Source organism: Macaca mulatta, chromosome 16 (genome assembly GCF_049350105.2).
Source record: "Macaca mulatta isolate MMU2019108-1 chromosome 16, T2T-MMU8v2.0, whole genome shotgun sequence".
Lineage (NCBI taxonomy): Eukaryota > Metazoa > Chordata > Mammalia > Primates > Cercopithecidae > Macaca > Macaca mulatta.
Genome location: NC_133421.1, coordinates 71,604,377 through 71,619,439, shown reverse-complemented (window position 1 = coordinate 71,619,439; position 15,063 = coordinate 71,604,377). Strand labels below are relative to the sequence as shown.

General features: G+C 39.7%; 1 protein-coding gene across 8 annotated transcripts in view; it reads right to left on the bottom strand.

Annotated features, from left to right (window-relative positions):
• EFCAB13 (EF-hand calcium binding domain 13) overlaps positions 1-14,577 on the bottom strand; it is a 120,574-nt gene extending 105,997 nt beyond the window's left edge. For 4 of the 8 annotated variants that reach the window (XR_013407037.1, XM_077972303.1, XM_077972304.1 and 1 more), the window contains exons 1-5: positions 14,458-14,577; positions 14,009-14,078; positions 13,256-13,417; positions 10,629-10,743; positions 4,285-4,445 (exon numbers count right to left, since the gene is read on the bottom strand). Coding sequence is in view for 7 of the 8 variants with exons in the window: in XM_077972303.1 (XP_077828429.1) it covers positions 4,285-4,445; positions 10,629-10,658 (191 nt within the window). In the remaining variant the exon portion in view is untranslated. Of the gene's footprint in view, positions 1-4,284; positions 4,446-10,628; positions 10,801-13,255; positions 13,418-14,008; positions 14,079-14,457 lie in introns of those variants that run through there. The other 4 variants (XM_077972300.1, XM_077972301.1, XM_077972302.1 and 1 more) reach the window with 1 other exon arrangement.
• Between the last annotated feature and the right edge of the window lie 486 nt (positions 14,578-15,063).

Sequence of the window (15,063 nt, the reverse complement as noted above, 5' to 3'; positions counted from 1 at the left end):
TTTGGGCATTAGAAGCTGAACTTCTTTTTAATCAACATTCTTCTTTCTTATTGTTTCTCTTCTTTCTCCTTTTTCCTCTTATTGGACTGTCAAAATTTTTTTTTTTTTTTTTGAGACAGAGTCTTGCTCTGTCACCCAGGCTAAAAGCACAGTGGTGCGATCTCAAGACCTTTCATAACACAAACATTCCATAAACCAGGGTTCCCCAACCTCTGGGCCGTGAACCAAAACTGGTCCACACAGTAGGAGGTAAGTGGCTGGAGAGGAAGCATTACTACCTGAGCTCCACCTCCTGTCAGATTAGCGGCAGCATTAGGTTCTCATAGGGGCACAAACCCTATTGTGAACTGTGCATGCAAGCGATCTAGGTTGTGCCTCCTTATGAGAATCTAATGCCTGATGATCTTCTGAGGTAGAACAGTTTCATCCAGAAACCACCCCTGCCTCCTCCCCATCCCCTTGTCTGTGGAAAAAAATAGCTTCCATGAAACCAGTCCCTAGTGCCAAAAAGGCTGGAGACCACTGCCATAAACTATACAACAATAAGATAAAATGTAATTATGAATTACATTTGAATTAAATTTTAGAAGAGAAGACACATACTCTTATGTGTGCTTCAAGTAATCCAGGGTAGACTTAAATTTCAAGAACAACTCCTCAGGACAGAGACTAACTAGACTATATCTATGAGAGCTTCAGGTGAACTCAGCCCTAAGCAAAATTGTGACATAAAAAAAAAAAATTATAATTCATGCCACTCCCCTTTCTTAGCAAGTACCTTGGCCTTTTCTTCCAATTTTATTTATTTATTTTAAGTTGATAGATAAAATTACATGTATTTATTCTGTTTCTTAAATTTATTTTTTAATTGACAAATAAAATTATATGTATTTACGGCATACCCTGCTCCTTTTTTTCTGACTTATTTCTCCAAGAAAAAGTATCTTGCTTTTTTGACACACTATCCCTTTAAATCCAATCTCCCAAATTCATACCCTGTGAACCTCCATACTTTGCTCTTCACTTCCCTGAAGCTGCCAAATGATTAGATCCCTCTGCAGTCCTCTAGTCTCAAAGCAAGGACTTTCAACTATTTTGCCTATGACCTACAGTCAAAAGTACATTTTCTATTGAGGTACAATATACATACACAGAGAGAAGAGGTGCAGTAGAAAGCAAGGGAGAGAGAGGAGGAGGGAAAAGCACTCTAATGTTTTCAATTCTATTCTAACTTATTTATTGGAAAAAAAAAAAAAAAACTAGTAGTAAACCAGCTGCAGTGGCTCTCACCTGTAATCCCAGCACTTTGGGAGGCCAAACTGGGAGGACTGCTTCAGGCCAGGAGTTCAAGACCAGCCTGGGCAATATAGTGAGACCCCACCTCTCCAAAAAATTTAAAAATTAGCCAGGCGTGGTGGTGCACACCTGTAATCCTAGCTACTCAGGAGTCTGAGGCAGGAGAATCCCTTAAGCCCAGGAGGTCCAGGCTGTGATGAGCTATGATCATGCCACTGCACTCCAGTCAGGGTGACAGAGTAAACTCCTTCCTCAAAAAAGAAAAAAAAAAAAAAAAAAAACTAGTAGTGACCTCCTAAACTGATTTCATGACCCATTAATGAATTGCAACTTGCAGTTTACTGGTGCTTTATATACCCCATATATCCTTATTGAAGTTGAGCCTTCTTATTTCTAGTATAATCATGACTTCCACTCCATTACATGACTTTTGATCTTTCACCTTTTTTCAAAAAATGATAAAGAAAATAAAATTTTTATCTGATGAATGTAAGGCCTCTTTAAATTATCAGGCCCAAAGAGGCATTAAAATGAGATAGCAGTCACTGTCTCACATCCCCTTGAGCTAAGCAATTATTTCAAAGTTGCCTGCTATGTGGACTCTAGACTGTCACCAAGTAGCCACAAATTAACCTAACAATGCCATACACTGGATACCATAATTCATACATTACAGTTCAGCACTGTATAGCCAATCACTAATCAATGTTATTTCTGTAAACCAGTGAGAATTCCTGAAAAACAACTTTTGTAATCAACCCATCTCCTGATTGGTACCTTTTTTCTTAAAAACTTGAACCTCTCCTTTGTTCTCCAGAGTACCTCCCAAGTGTTTCCCAGGCTGCAGTCCTCAACCTGGACCCAAACAAACTCTCTACTTATATTAATTTTGCTTCAGTTTCCTTATTTAGGTAAACAAAAGTATAAGTGTATTTTTTAATTATGAGCTGCTTCACACATTTCATAGAATAAGGATGATTTGGTATACCTAATGAATAAGTAAAAACATTTGTCCCGTACCCCATTTTTAATTTTTTTTTATTTTTATATATTTAGAGGGCGCAAGTGCAGATTTCTCACATGCACATAGGCATTGTGGTGAGTTTAGGCTTTCAGTGTACCCAGCACAAAATTCAACCCTCACCCCTCCTCCCTTTTGTAGTCCCAATGTCTATTATTCTACTCTGTATGTCCATGTGTACCCATTGTTTCGCTCGCACTTACAAGGGAAAACATGCACTGTACCCCATTCTTTTGAGGCATGTGCTTTCCACAGTGCTAACCTATCTTGAACAATGCTAATGGAAGAAGATAAAGGGATGCTTCCACGACCTTCCTTTTCTTCCTAGGTAACAAGTTTTATCGTAGTCTTCTAGAAATAATTGCTTCATCTTTTACCATCTACCAAACAGAAGTAGTGGTGAAAACGTTAGATTAAATAAAAGTGAAATACAGATTTCTGGATGGTAGAGGAGATTTTTATTTAGGTGCCTCTCCAATCATAATGTGTAGGTAATTTCCAGTTTCACCAACAGGTAAGATGAGCATTTAGTTAAAGATAAAGTGACATAAGCTCTGAATGTTTTCCCAGAGGCTTTTGTACTTTTTTTATTTTTCAGTCATTTTATAAATAATAATAAATACAGATTGAGCATTTCTCCTACATGCATATAAAATGCTAGAACTTCTATAACTAACAAAAGGCAACCAGGCAATGCAGCATACAAGAAAGAACTGCTAAAAGATTCAAATAGCTTGGCCAGGCGCAGTGGCTCAATGCCTGTAATCCCAGCACTTTGGGAGGCCGAGGTAGGCGGATCACAAGGTCAGGAGATCGAGACCATCATGGCTAATACAGGGAAAACCCGTCTCTACTAAAAATACAAAAAATTAGCCACACATGGTAGTGATCGCCTGTAATCCCAGCTACTCGGGAGGCTGAGGCAGGAGAATGGCTTGAACCCGGGAGGTGGAGCTTTCGGTGAGCCAAGATCGTGCCACTGCACTCCAGCCTGGGCAACAGAGTGAGATTCCATCTCAAAAAAAAAAAAAAAGGCCGAGTGTGATGGCGTGCACCTGTAGTCCCAGCTATTCAGGAGGCTGAGGCAGAAGAATCACTTGAACCCAGGAGATGAAGGTTGCAGTGAGCCATGGTTGCACCACTGCACTCCAGCCTGGGTGACAGAGTGAGACGCTATCTAAAAAAAAAAAAAAGATTCAAATATCTTAATTTCATGGAAGGCACAAAGTCAAGCCAAGAGGAAAGAACTTTCTGTTTCCTTCTTAAATTCTCTTTAAGACAAACTTAACAGACATATGGATAATTGTTCTCCTCTAACTAGAATCCTATGATTCCAGTTAGCTTATAGCTTCCTTATAGGCTTCCACATGTGATACAGTTTGACTCTGTGTCCCTACCCAAATCTCAAGTTGAATTGTAATCCCCAATGTTGGGGGAGAGACCTGGTAGGAAGTGACTGGATCATGGAGGCAGATTTCCCACTTGCTGTTCTCATGATACTGAGTGAGTTCTCATGAAATCTGTTTGTTTAAAAGTATGTGGCACTTCCCCCTTCATTCTCTCTCCTGCTGGCCTTGTGAAGGTGTGCTTGCTCCCCCGTCCCCTTCCACCATGACTCTAAGTTTCCTGAGGCTTCCCCAGCCTTGCTTCCTGTAATGTCTGCAGAACCATGAACAATTAAACCTCTTTTCTTTATAAATTACCTAGTCTCAAGTAGTTATTTAAAACAATGTGAGAACCGACTTAGACAACATGGAAGCCTATAGACTTCCACATGGTTGCGAGAGAAGTCAGAAAAAATGTAAGAACAGCTATTTAGGAGTTAAAATTATGCTACTGAAAGAATGACCACAAATATGTATGATCCTATACACACAGTACATTATGAGAACACATAAGCTACGTTTTGGCACTCTTAACTTGCAAAAGAATAATTCAATAAAGTAAGTTCAGAGTTTTTAACTTACATTTTTTTATATTCTGGGCTCAAACTCCTAACTTCCGGTGAAATTTTCTTCTCTATTGTTTTAGAAAACTTGATGTATTTCTTGTGGTTAATAGTTCCTGATGGCAAGCCAGTTGCAAAAGAATTAGAGCCATCATCTAAGAAGTCAATATTTTCCTCTGCCTGGGGAATATAAGAGCTACAATCAAGCATGTCATCTTTGCACATACATATTAAATATGAAATTCTGGGTCAAATCATTAATTTTAGATCGATATTCTTTCTCAAATAGTGCTACCGAAGAGAATTTTGATGAAAAAGGTTTTACTCACTAGTGTATTATTTTTCCAGATTCAGTACATACTCTAAATAACTCCAATTTTCCATAGTGCACTATACAGCTATAAAATGAACATCATGTATTAATATATCTAACAGTTATTTAATCTAGCAATTTTTCTTTTTTTGAGACAGCGTCTCTTTTTGTTGCCTAGGGTGGAGTGCAGTAGTGCAATCATGGCTCACTGCTGCCTTGACCTCCCAGGCTCAAGCAATTCTCCCACCTCAGCCTCCTGAGAAGCTGAGACCACAGACATGCACCATCACGCCTGGCTAATTTTTTTATTATTTGTAGAGATGAGGTCTCTCTACATTGCCAAGGCTGGTCTCAAACTTCTGAGCTCAAGCAGTCCTCCCACCTCAGCCTCCCAATGTGCTAGGACTACAGGCATGAGCTACCTCTCCCGGCCTGGATCTAGCTCTTAAGGTATCAAGGTACAAAAGATTATCATACTCTTTGCCAAGCAAGGTACAAAAGTTTATCATACTCTTTGCAAAGTAGTATTTTTATTATAAAAATTAACTCGATTTTAGATACAAACCAAAGCCATGATCCATGAAAAAAATAATCAGTAAGTTAAACTTCATTTAAATTAAAAGCTTCTGCTCTGTGAAAGATACCATATCAAGACAATGGAAGGAGAAGTCACAGACTGGGAGAAAATGTTTTCAAAAGACATATCTGATAAATAACTGTTATCCAAAATACACAAAGAACTCTTAAAACATAATAAAAAAGAACTCAATTTTAAAATGAGCTAAAGACTTGAACAGATACCTCACCAAAGAAGATGTACACAAACATGGTAAATAATGACATGAAAAGAAGCTCAAAATTATAATGGGATTAGGGAACTGCAAATTAAAAGGAAACACCATTATAGACCTGTTAGAATGATGAAATTTTAACAAAAAAAACTATAAAACTTTGATAAAAGAAACTGAAGAAGACACAAATAAATGAGAAAATAGCCCAAGTTCATGGATTCAAAAAATTAATATTGTTTAAATGTCCATACTATCCAATGCTGTTCACAGATTCAATGCAATTTCTCTCAAAATTCCAATGTCATTTTTCACAGAAATCAAAAAATTCCAAAATTCATATGGAACCAGAAAACACCCCATACAGCCAAAGGAATTTTAAGCAAAAAGAACAAAGTTGGAGGCATCACACTTCCTAATTTCAAAACAATTATAAAGCTATAGTAATCAAAACAGAATGTTACTGGCATAAAAACAGACACACCAACCAATAGGACAGGATAGAAAGCCTAGAAATTTTCCAAATATTTACATTCAGCTGATTTTCAACAAAGGTGCCAAGTACATACAATGGGGAAAGAACAGTCTCTTCAATAAATGGCATTGGGAAAACTGGATATCCCCTGAAGAAAAATGAAATTGGGACATCATCTCACACCATATACAAAAATAAATTTAAAATGCATTAAATATTTAAACACAAGACCTAAAACTGTAAAGTTACAAGAAGATGGGGGAAAAGCTCTACCACATTGGTCTGGGGAATGATTTGTTGGATAAGACTCTATAAGCACAGGCAACAAAAGCAAAAATGGAAAATGGGATTATATGAAACTAAAAAGCTTCTATACAGCAAGGGAAACAATCAACAGGGGAGAAACAACCCACAGAAGGGGAGAAAATATTTGCAAACCCTACATCTGTTAAGGGGTTAAGGGGTTTATACCCAAATTACATAGGGAACTCAATTCAAGCAAGAAAACAAACTATCCAATTAAAAAATGTGTGAAGGATCTGAACAGACATTCTCAAAAGAAGACATACAAATGGCCTACAGGTTTGTGAAAAAATGCTCAATATCACTAATTATTAGGGAAATGCAAAATAAAACCACAATGAGATATCATCTCACACTATTCTGTTAGATATTCTGTTAGAATAGCTATTATCAAAAAGACAAAGGAAACAAGTGTTGGCAAGGATGTGGAGAAAAGGGAACATCTGCACACTGTTGGTATGAATGTTAGTACAGCCATTCTAGAAAACAGTATGGAGGTTCCTCAAAACCTAAAAACAGAATTACCACATGATCCAGCAATCCCATTTCTGGGTACATATCCAAAGGAATTGAAATTATTCATTTCAACTCCCATATTCATTTCAGCATTATTCACAATAGCCAAGATATAAAATAACCTAAGTGTCCATCAACAAATGGATACATGAAGAAAATGTGGTGAATATACACAAATGAATACTATACAGCTTTTAAAAAGAAGGAAACTCTGTCATTCACCATAACATGGATAGAACTGGAAGACATTATGCTAAGCAAAATAAGAGGCACAGAAAGACAAACACTATATGATCTCACTTACATGTGAAATCTAAAAATGTTGTTCTCATAGAAACAGGGAGTAGAAAGATGGTTATCAGAGGTTGTGGGGTGGAGGGGTTTGAAGGAGGAAGAGGGATGGGGAATGGGAAGACATTGATCAAAGGGTACAGAGTTTCAGTTAGACTGGAGGAACAACTTTTAGTGATCTAATGCATTGTATGGTGAACATGGTTAATAAATAATATATACTTCAAAATCACTAAAATATTGTTTATGTTCTTACCACAAAAAAATAAGTTGGTAATGAATATGTTAATAGCTAGATCAACTATTTCTATAATGTATACATAGATCAAAATACTACATTATGCCCCATAAATACACACAATTATTATTTGTCAATTTAAAATAATAATAAAAAACTCAATTAAGGAAAAAGAATGGCAATAATCCAAAACACTGACAACAACAAATGCTGACAAGGATGTGAAGCAAGAACTCTCATCATTGCCGATGGGAATGCAAAATGGTACGACCACTTTGGAAGACAGTTTGGCAGTTTCTTACAAAACTAAACATGCTTTTACCATACAATTTAACTATTGTACTTGTTGGTATTTACTCAAACAAGTTGAAACTTTATTTCCACATAAAAACCTACAATTGGATGTTTATAGCAGCTGTACTCATAATTACTAAAACTTGAAAGCAATCAAGATGTCCTTCAGTAATTAATAAGTAAACTGTGTTAAATGTAGAGAATGGGATATTATTTAGTGCTAAAAAGAAACGATCTATCAGGTCTTGAAAATACATTTTAAAACTTTAAACACACATTAAGTGAAAAAAGCCCGACCTGAATGGTTCCATATTGTATAACTCCAACTATACAACATTCTGGAAAAGGCAAAACTATGGAGATGGTAAAAAACCAGTGTTTGCCAGGAGATGGGGGAAGGAGAAGTAAATAGCTAAAGCACAGAGGATTTTAGGGCAAAAATAATAATCAACACAGTAAACAGACAACCAACAGAATGGGAGAAAATATTTGCACACTATACATCCAACAAAGGACTAATATATAGAATTTACAAGGAATTCAAACAAATCAGCAGAAAAACCACAAGTACTCCCATTAAAAAGTGGGAAAATAACCTGAACAGATATTTCTCAAAAGAAGATATACAGTCAACAAATATATGAAAAATGCTCAACATCACCAATCACCAGGGAAATGCAAATTAAAACCACAGTGAGATATCACCTTACCCCAGCCAGAATGGCCATTATTAACAAGTCAAAAAACAATAGATGTTGGTGCAGATGGAATGAAAAGGGAAAATTTATATGCTGCTAGTGGGAATGTAAATTAGTATAATTTCCACAGAAAACAATATGGAGATTTCTCAAATAAATAAAGGTTGATCTATCATTCAATCCAGCAATCCCACTACTGGGTACCTACCCAAAGGGAAAAAAAAAGTCATTGTATCAGAAAAAAACAAAAACAAAAACACCTAACATATATGTTTATCTCAGCACAATTCACAATACCAAAGGTATGGAACCAACCTAAGTGTCCATCAACTGATGAGAGGTTAAAGAAAATGTGGTATATATACTATGGAATACTACTCATCCATAAAAAAGAACAAAATAATGTCTTTTGCAGCAACTTGGATGAAACTGGAGGCCATTATCCTAAGTGAAGTAACTCAGGAACAAAAAAACAAATGCCACATATTCTCATTTATAAATGGGAGCTAAGCTATGGATCCAAAAAGGCATATAGAGTGATAGAGATTCAGAAGTGGAGAGGGGGCAGGGAAGTGAAGGATGAAAAACTACCTGTTGGGTACAACATATACTATTCAGGTAACAGGTACACTAAAAGCCCAGACTTCACCACTTGGTGACAATAAACATGTTTAGAAAAAGAGGAATGCAGTTGGAAATATTCTCTCCTGAAATTTGGCTGTTTGCTTAAGACACCTGGCAGCATCCAGTCGATCAAAGGTGTATTAGTCCTGAGCCTCTGAACCCAAAGTTGACCCTGAAGATCACACAGACAATTTATAAAGATTACCAAGAAAGTTTAGAGAGAATCTCTATTTCCACAGGATGGAAATTAGCAGAACTATTTCAGTGACTTTTAGACTCTGCATCATTTGTCTTATAACAAAGGCATACCTTTAGATTGTTTCAAAAAGGCAATTCGATTTGCTGCCTTGATGAGATGTGTATTACAAACGATGAACGGATTCCTAAAGAGATTGAAAAAAATGACCCAAAATAGAAAGCAGAGGGGGAAAAGGGGTAGGAAATCTAAAAAGACAGAAAAACCTGTTACCAAAGGCCAAGTGAATGAACACGAAGAGTGAGGAGAAGGTTTTGACACAGAAGAAGAAAAGAATCTTGGAAACACTGTAGTAAAAGGTAAGCCATCTGGGAAGTATAAATTACACAGTCTAAGGAAAACAAACTGGTATGATACTTTAATATTAATTTTTAAGAATTCATCTTCAAAATCATTTTATAAGGGCAAAATCAACAAAGTAGTAAGTATAAAAAGGTAAACTTTAAATGTATATATGTGTATATATGTGATATAAAGTACATATCTCAGCACTTTTCAAGTCTCTGAGATTATTTTTCAGACTATATTATAGGTATATGTTTTACACAGTAGCGTCAGATCTTCTACAAGGATAAATTTAAAAGATTAGGACTCTCAATTGACAATGCTGAATTTCACTTGAGCCCTAAACTCCCAGAAAACAGTGAGGGTTAAAGGAATCCCCCCACCCTTTTGTGTTCTGGAAAATGGCTTACTGTAAACCACCCCTCCCCATATGACTTAGGTAAGACTCTGGAATGCCCCCCTTGTTTACTTATGACAATGCAAGACACACGCCCTCAAAATTCCCTTTCTTTGCATCATAAATTATTAGCTGAATTGTTTTATCCCTACTGATAATCAGAACAAAATAGACTGACTTCATGATAAAATACTCTCCAATTTACTTATATAATCATTCTACTGTTTCATCCCGTTTCCCCACACCTGGTTCTTTCCAGCCTCTCTCTATAAAAGAAAACTCCTGCCCAACCCTTGAGACACCTGCAGATCTTAGAGTCACAGCATTCTTCCCATTGCAATAGTCCTCCTCCTCTTCCAATTTCAATAGTCCCTTTCTTCCCTTGCAATAATTATTTTGAATAAAGTCTCTGCTTACTAAGTCCAGATTTGTTTTTATTTGAAAAAATTTGTCTTATTTGACAGAATACTAGCAAAAAAAAAAAAAAAGAGGCGGAGGCATCTAAAAAGACAGAAGGGCATAAAAATCTGAAGCACAGATAAGATGGCTAAAGAAATTTGATGTCCTCTACATTATTTTTTGGTTATACTCTCACATCATTAATTACATTATCTACAACCTCTCATGTAAGTTTAACCCTTTTGATCTCCACAAAACTTATCCACCAAAATACTCTCATTGTACACCACAGAAGATCTCTCAGTATTATATGGGTTGTTGGGATGGGAGTTCAATATATGTTCACTAAAATGACTCAAAAGTCATCTCAGTTATTCAGCCAGTTCCTTATAACTATTACTCTATGAATTTGCTTACTGATCATGAATATGAGGTAATATAAACTAATTTTAAAAAGAAGAAATCTTTAGAAACTGTTTTAAATACCTGGCAGAATAAATGTATGTTAGTTTCCATCTTTCTGTTTAGAGGTAAATTCTGTCCTTAAAGAATCCAGGCTTTGATGAACAAGTATGAATGAGCAATAGTACAAAAGGATTTCCTGCCAAAAAAAAAGAGAAAGAAAAAATCATATGCTTGTTTAGGACACTTAAGCAATTATATTTACCTACCTGAAGTTATCTCTTCAATGTAACACTGACTTAGGGTATGATACACAGTATTTCACCAACACAGATATGTGGGCAAACACTAGAAAAAGCAGTTAGTAGACTATAAATCACAGATCATCCAGTTCCTTAACTTTATCTTTTGTGGTATGAGGAGAAATCCAGTTTCAAATGGCATACAAAGCAAAGAAATCCAAGTACATCTGTTTATTTAAATAAACCCTGAGAAGCAGAACTGCTAAGACAGTAGTAATCACTCATGTTACTGCATGCTCACTGTGTGCTAAATATGATAAAGACTTGAAGAGATCAAGTTTCCCAAGATCACACAGCCAGCAAATAGTGGAGACAGAATTTGAATTCAGACAATTTAACTCCAAGCCTGTGGTCTTCAGTCCCATAGAACATTGCCTCTCAAAACAATGCTACTGCAAACAAAAGATGTTGTGGGCCAGGTGCAGTGGCTCACGTCTGTAATCCCAGCACTTTGGGAGGCTGAGGCGGGCGGATCACGAGGTCAAGAAATCGAGACCATCCTGGCCAACATGGTGAAACTCTGTCACTAATAAAAATACAAATCAATTAGTTGGGGGTGGTGACATGCGCCTGTAATCCCAGCTACTCAGGAGGCTGAGGCAGGAGAATCGCTTGTATCCGGGAGCTGGAGATTGCAGTGAGCCAAGATCGCACCCCTGCACTCCAGCCTGGGATATACAGCAAGACCATCTCAAAAAAAAAAAAAAAAAAAAAAAAAAAGCCAGGCATGGTGACTCACACCTGTAATCCCAGCACTTTGGGAGGCCAAGGGAGATGGATCACGAGGTCAGGAGTTCAAGACCAGCCTGGCCAAGATGATGAAACCCCATCTCCACTAAAAATACAAAAATTAGCCGAGTGTGGTGGCACGCGCCTATAATCCCAGCTACTCAGGAGGCTGAGGCACAGAACTGCTTGAAGCCGGGAGGTAGAGATTGCAGTGGGCCAAGATCACACCACTGCACTCCAACCTGGGTGCAAGACTGAATCAAAAACAAAAAGAAAGAAAAGATGGTGTAGCCTCACTTCAAATCAAAGACTATCACATTATGCAAAAGTGATAACCAACACTTAGAAATTCCTCAAATTTTCACATTTTCAACTCACATCTGAGTTACATTGGATGAGCTAATTTATCACAGTGCCAGCCATATTACATTATATTACACTGCTAGTTATAATCATGTCTTTTTCTTGTAAAGTTTAGCTGCAAGTATTAATATTCTAACGAAGACAGAGTACTTAAAATCATTTTTATTTATTTCTGACGTATGTTAATAGTCATTATTTTTCAATGTGATATGTCCAACATTCCTGGAATTCAAAATATGTTAAAATAAAATAGAAGCACATTGAAACTACCCATCTCAGAAAATATCTGAAAAACATGCAGGTCTCAGGCCAGGCGCGGTGGCTCAAGCCTGTAATCCCAGCACTTTGGGAGGCCGAGACGGGCGGATCACGAGGTCAGGAGATCGAGAGACGATCCCGGCTAACACGGTGAAACCCCGTCTCTACTAAAAAATACAAAAAAAAATAGCCGGGCGAGGTGGCGGGCGCCTGTAGTCCCAGCTACTCGGGAGGCTGAGGCAGGAGAATGGCGTAAACCCGGGAGGCGGAGCTTGCAGTGAGCTGAGATCCGGCCACTGCACTCCAGCCTGGGTGACAGAGCAAGACTCCGTCTCAAAAAAAAAAAAAAAAAATGCAGGTCTCCCCAGTAACCCATCCTATGTAATCTCTTCTAGATCTTCTCCAACCAGTTGAATCTTTACCCCTAAACTACTGTGCACAGCACTTAATGTCTTCACTATTCTTGTCTTCACTATTTAACTGACAGTAATCATTTGCCTTGTATTTAATTTTCATATGTATAGCTCCTATACCAACTATAGCCAAATTTATAAAGAACTGGGACTGGTAACTTATCATTCTTAAAATTATTTCTCATAGTATCAAATACAATGGTATATATACAATGAAGGAAAGAGTAAAGGAAAGGAGGGAAGGGATGGAGGGAGGCGAAAAGAGAGGGAGAGAGGGATGAATGAACTAATTCCCTTCCTACTAAGCTACTCATCAAGAGTTCTTGTTTTTTGTTTTTTGTTTTTTGGGGGTTTTTTTGAGACGGAGTCTCGCTCTGTCGCCCAGGCTGGAGTGCAGTGGCTTGATCTCAGCTCACTGCAAGCTCTGCCTCCCGGGTTCATGCCATCCTCCTGCCTCAGCCTCCCGAGTAGCTGGGACTACAGGCACCCGCCACCACAGCCGGCTAATTTTTTTATATTTTTAGTAGAGACGGGGTTTCACTGTGTTAGCCGGGATGGTCTCGATCTCTTGACCTCGTGATCCGCCCGTCTCAGCCTTCCAAAGTGCTGGGATTACAGGCGTGAGCCACTGCGCCCGGCCGCTCACCAAGAGTTCTTAAATCATCAGAGTGCTTAATTAAGCAGAGTTGATACGTTTTGAATAAATCTTGAAAGGAACAATTGTTCTGTAATTTATTGACCAGATTATAAAAAAGTTGGCAGGTCTTAATTTGCTGGATGAATCAGGTACCGCATAAGCCTCTCCAAACTTAAAAGAAAAAATTAACTTAGAAAGTCTATTCCCTGTAACTCTGACAATATAATTGTTTCTCAGCTGTTTCAATCCTATCTTCTATCTGTGAATTTGCAGGAACAAATCAAGAGAAATGGAGGAAGTCGTATCCCTCTTCTCCAGTCATCTATCCATTCACCTTTCTATCCATGAATTCAACGTATATGTCTGCATGCTTAGTATGAACTAGGTTCTCTCCCAGGCTCTAGGAATACAGCAATGAACAACAACAACAAATATATATAGAGAGAGAGAGAGTTCTGCTATTAAGAGAAATAAGGTAGTAACTGAGGGGAAAATAGGGCTGTGACGGTTTAAGATGAGAAAAACAAAGGCGGCTTCACTGAAGTGTGACTCTGTATGACATCCCTTCACAAAATACTTTCCTCTTTCATGCCACATTTCCCTCACAAGCCGCCCCACTCGCTCGCTTTTCCCTCGCTAGAGGGACTGAAAACGTCATTAACACCAACTGCATACACAACTCCATCGCAGCCACTGCCATTCACGAACGTTCAAACACTCATCACCCTGTTTTCGTATTTGTGTAACAAACGTTGAATGAACCTCCACCTCTTCCAAGAACCCGCGCTGAGGTGGCTTCCCATAGACCCTGGCCTTATGAAGCCAACGACTTCTACGGGAAGAAAGAGGACCTGTAAGCTAGTGCGCGAACGACCCGCAGGATGGAAATGGGTGCCCTAATAGAGGTCTCTGCCTCACGCTGAAGGAGCAGGGAAGTGAACCAACACCCGGGACCGCCAGCCTTCTACAACGACCACCATTTCTGAGGAACCACCTGATCAGTCCCAGTCACCCTTCACTCTGCTCCTTTGTCCCACTCGGTCCCCTCACGGTTCCTTTCGGGAACCTTCCTTCACCCAGCCCCACCACTGTTCGCCTTCCTCCCTCGCACCCTACTGCATTCTCCACTCTCCACCTCGAAGGCTCCCCTCCCAACTCCTCAAGGGGTCTCGCCTCCCCTCCCCACCTCTGTCCCCCGAGGGTCCCACTACCGGCCCAAGCTGCCCTCCCTCCCTCTTGTCTCCAGGCCCCCGCGCTCTCTGCCGTCAGCCCCTGGGTCCCCTCCGGAGGCGCGGCTCTCGCTCCGCAGCCTTCTCAGGCTCCCGCGCAGCGCGGCCCCGCCCCCGCGGTCACCTGACCGAGCCCGACGCTCCGCCCACCGAGCGCCCCGGTCGGAGCGGGCAGAGGACCCTAGCGGCCGTGGAGCCGGTGCTGTCACGGCCACCGCTACCGCCCAGGGGCTCCGGGGCCGTGAGGGAGCGGCTGAACTCAACACCGCCTCCTCGCCGACTGAAAGGCGCTGCGGCCGCGCCCGCCTGCCCCACCTCATAAGGGCCTGTGACCTCACGAGGCTGGCCGCCGAGCGCTGCACTCGAGCGGCGGGGGCTCCTGTCCGTGCGCTTTCCTCCCGGAGCCCGGGCCTCGACTCCGCCCTCCGTCCTTGCCACCCGCTCGCCACTCTTCCCTAACCGCTGTTCATTCTCCGGTGCGCTATCCCGCCATGGTCTGACCCCCAGTTCAATTTTATCTTCAGTCCATCCTTTGAACACCCCGACCCCCGACCCCTTTCTTCTAAAACATTCCATCCTTCCTGGCTT